The sequence below is a fragment of the Amblyomma maculatum genome, chromosome 11 (genome assembly GCF_055883805.1).
Source record: "Amblyomma maculatum isolate TAMU_Amacu chromosome 11, ASM5588380v1, whole genome shotgun sequence".
In the NCBI taxonomy this organism is placed as follows: domain Eukaryota; kingdom Metazoa; phylum Arthropoda; class Arachnida; order Ixodida; family Ixodidae; genus Amblyomma; species Amblyomma maculatum.
Window position 1 is genome coordinate 37,247,082 of NC_139354.1, and position 2,388 is coordinate 37,249,469.

Sequence of the window (2,388 nt, forward strand, 5' to 3'; positions counted from 1 at the left end):
AGACGCGTGTAAACCATATAATAGCGAGGAAAAATCTTTTTGGTGAGAACTTTATTCAGGCTTGATAAACAATGAGCAATCTCAGCAACATTATCATACTGTCTGGTCAAAGCACATGACACAGTCGTTCACTTACACGCGTGGATTTTGACCTGCAGCTCCATGTATGTATGAAAACCGCATATGCCTGTGTTTTTCTTTTCCAAAGCAGTATTTCACAAATAATTGCGTAAGTTGCCAATTCATTTAGCCATGGATACCCAAACCAGCACCCCCGATGCCACCAGCGCTGCCGAAGCCACTCTGTCCGAATCCTGCCTGGTGACCTCCGGCGCCTCCTTGAAACCCTGACGAGCCCTGCTTGTTGCCGGCGCCAAAAGTCTTGCCGTCGCCCGATGAGAAGCCGGAAGAGTGGCTGTAGCCCCGGTTGTTGGTGTACGAGTTGACATTGCTGCCCGCAGCACCACCAGCAAAACCAGCGCCTCCCAGATTGTGTCCAGTCGCACCACCCTGGAATCCGCCCTGCTGGCCTCCAGCGCTGGAGCCAAAGCCAGACTGGAATCCATGTCCAAGGCCGTGACCCACTCCAGCACCGACAAGGCCGGGACCAGCCAGACCAGCACCTCCAAGACCGACGCCGCCCAAGCCAGCGCCTCCGAGACCTACGCCGCCTAAACCAGTCCCGACGAGACCGGCGCCGAGGCCGGTGCCGAGACCCCCGCCGTAGCCGACGCCTCCGAGGCCACCCAGGACTCCGCCGCGTGCTTCGACGTCCTTCTTGTCTTCTTTTTTGGCTGCTTCTTCAGCCACCGCCACGCACGCCACGAAGGCAATCAGGAGAGTTGTGGAGAAAAACTTGGAGCAAAGAAAGAAAACTAAAGTTATAGGCAATTTGCCACTGAGATAGAGAAGAAAACTGGACTTACAGAGGGATATTTTTTATCAGTATTTTCAGCCTAAAAACAGTGGCAGATGCGTCTGACGTTTGTGCATATGTATTTCACAGTAAGACAGACATTACGTAAGTGATAGAGTTTAATTATTAGGCGAGTAATTAACTTGGCCTATCCCGTTCAGCGGGCTTTCGAAAGCACATTTTTGTAGCAAGTCATTTTGAACTAGAATTCTGAATTAGAACATGGAAAAACTCAGTTCGCCTTAGATACTGAGGGCCTGCAATTTCGCAATATTTCCTTGCTACTCAAAATTAAAACTGATTACGTTCATTAGTTAACTTTAGTTACTAATTTGTCTGACAACTCAGTTCTATCAAGTACATAAAGTCCACCTTGTTCCGCCATCAGCCTGCACAGATCATGCCAACGTATCTCTCACAGTGAAAAGGAAACCTATGAGAGATTTCTTTTTTTTTTAATCGCTCCGTATAATCCTAAAGCCTCTCTAGATGTGTGTTGCAACTACATGAGAGTAAAATATTTTTAAAAATAATAAATGGCAAACTGCAGCTCACAATGCAAGCTCTCTTGGACGTCGACGGATGTCGCTAACGTCCACAAAACTCCCAAAGAAATTTCGATGTCTAGTTGATACGGGCGCTATCCAACCAAATGCCAATGGAGCTAAGCAATAGCACTAAGCGACCGTACAATGGAAAATATACGTACACACATGCACTACAGCGAACGAACACTTTCGGTGCGGCTAACACAAGCGGCTATGTAGGACACGAAGTCATGCACCAAGAGAATCTTAAGGAGCATGTGTTTCCTGGATCTCCAAAACACTTGATGTTAGTGTGTGCGCGCTTTTACGTCATCTTTTTTTACCCTATCCTTTTAGTGATGGTATTTACTGCCAAAGATCATGCACCAGCACCGGCCTGAATTGCCGAAATTTTGAAATTGCGGAAACCACCAAATAAATATACGGACGCAATTATACAGATTTCGAATAGTAGACCATATTTTTCTTTTCTGCAGCCTTTCTTGCCGAATAGAAAAGGCGACCACCACACAGAAATAAAGAAACGTGCTAAAAATATTATTCTACTCATAGGTTAGGTGTTACAGGAGTACGCATACACCCCCTATCGTAAATGAAGCAAGGTTTTTCGGAAGGTTTCTAAGCGTACAGCCTCCTGAAGCACTTAACCTCGTTTTAAGTGATAGGATAGAATTGCGTGACTTAAACTTCAAGACTAAACTCAGATTTTAGCTAAGAGCCAATTTCACATAATTTTAGTGGATTAAATAGCAGCATTTTTGTTCAATATTAATACTTACTTTTATACAACTGTACTCGCAGCACAGTACTTGTAGTTTTATGCTAGATGGCTTAAGCATTGCATTTCAATTAAAGAAATGACATTGCTTTCTTCACAATGCCACATTACAGCAGGCGCTCTGGTCACTACAAGCTTACCTTCAT

General features: G+C 45.2%; 1 protein-coding gene across 1 annotated transcript; it reads right to left on the reverse strand.

The window, feature by feature from the left end:
* Positions 1-246: 246 nt before the first annotated feature.
* On the reverse strand, positions 247-2,388 carry LOC146173520 (uncharacterized). Its single transcript, XM_084585215.1, has 2 exons — positions 2,383-2,388; positions 247-921 (listed from the first exon to the last, which is right to left on the reverse strand). Exons 1-2 carry the CDS (start codon positions 2,386-2,388, stop codon positions 247-249), a joined length of 681 nt encoding a protein of 226 aa, XP_084441341.1.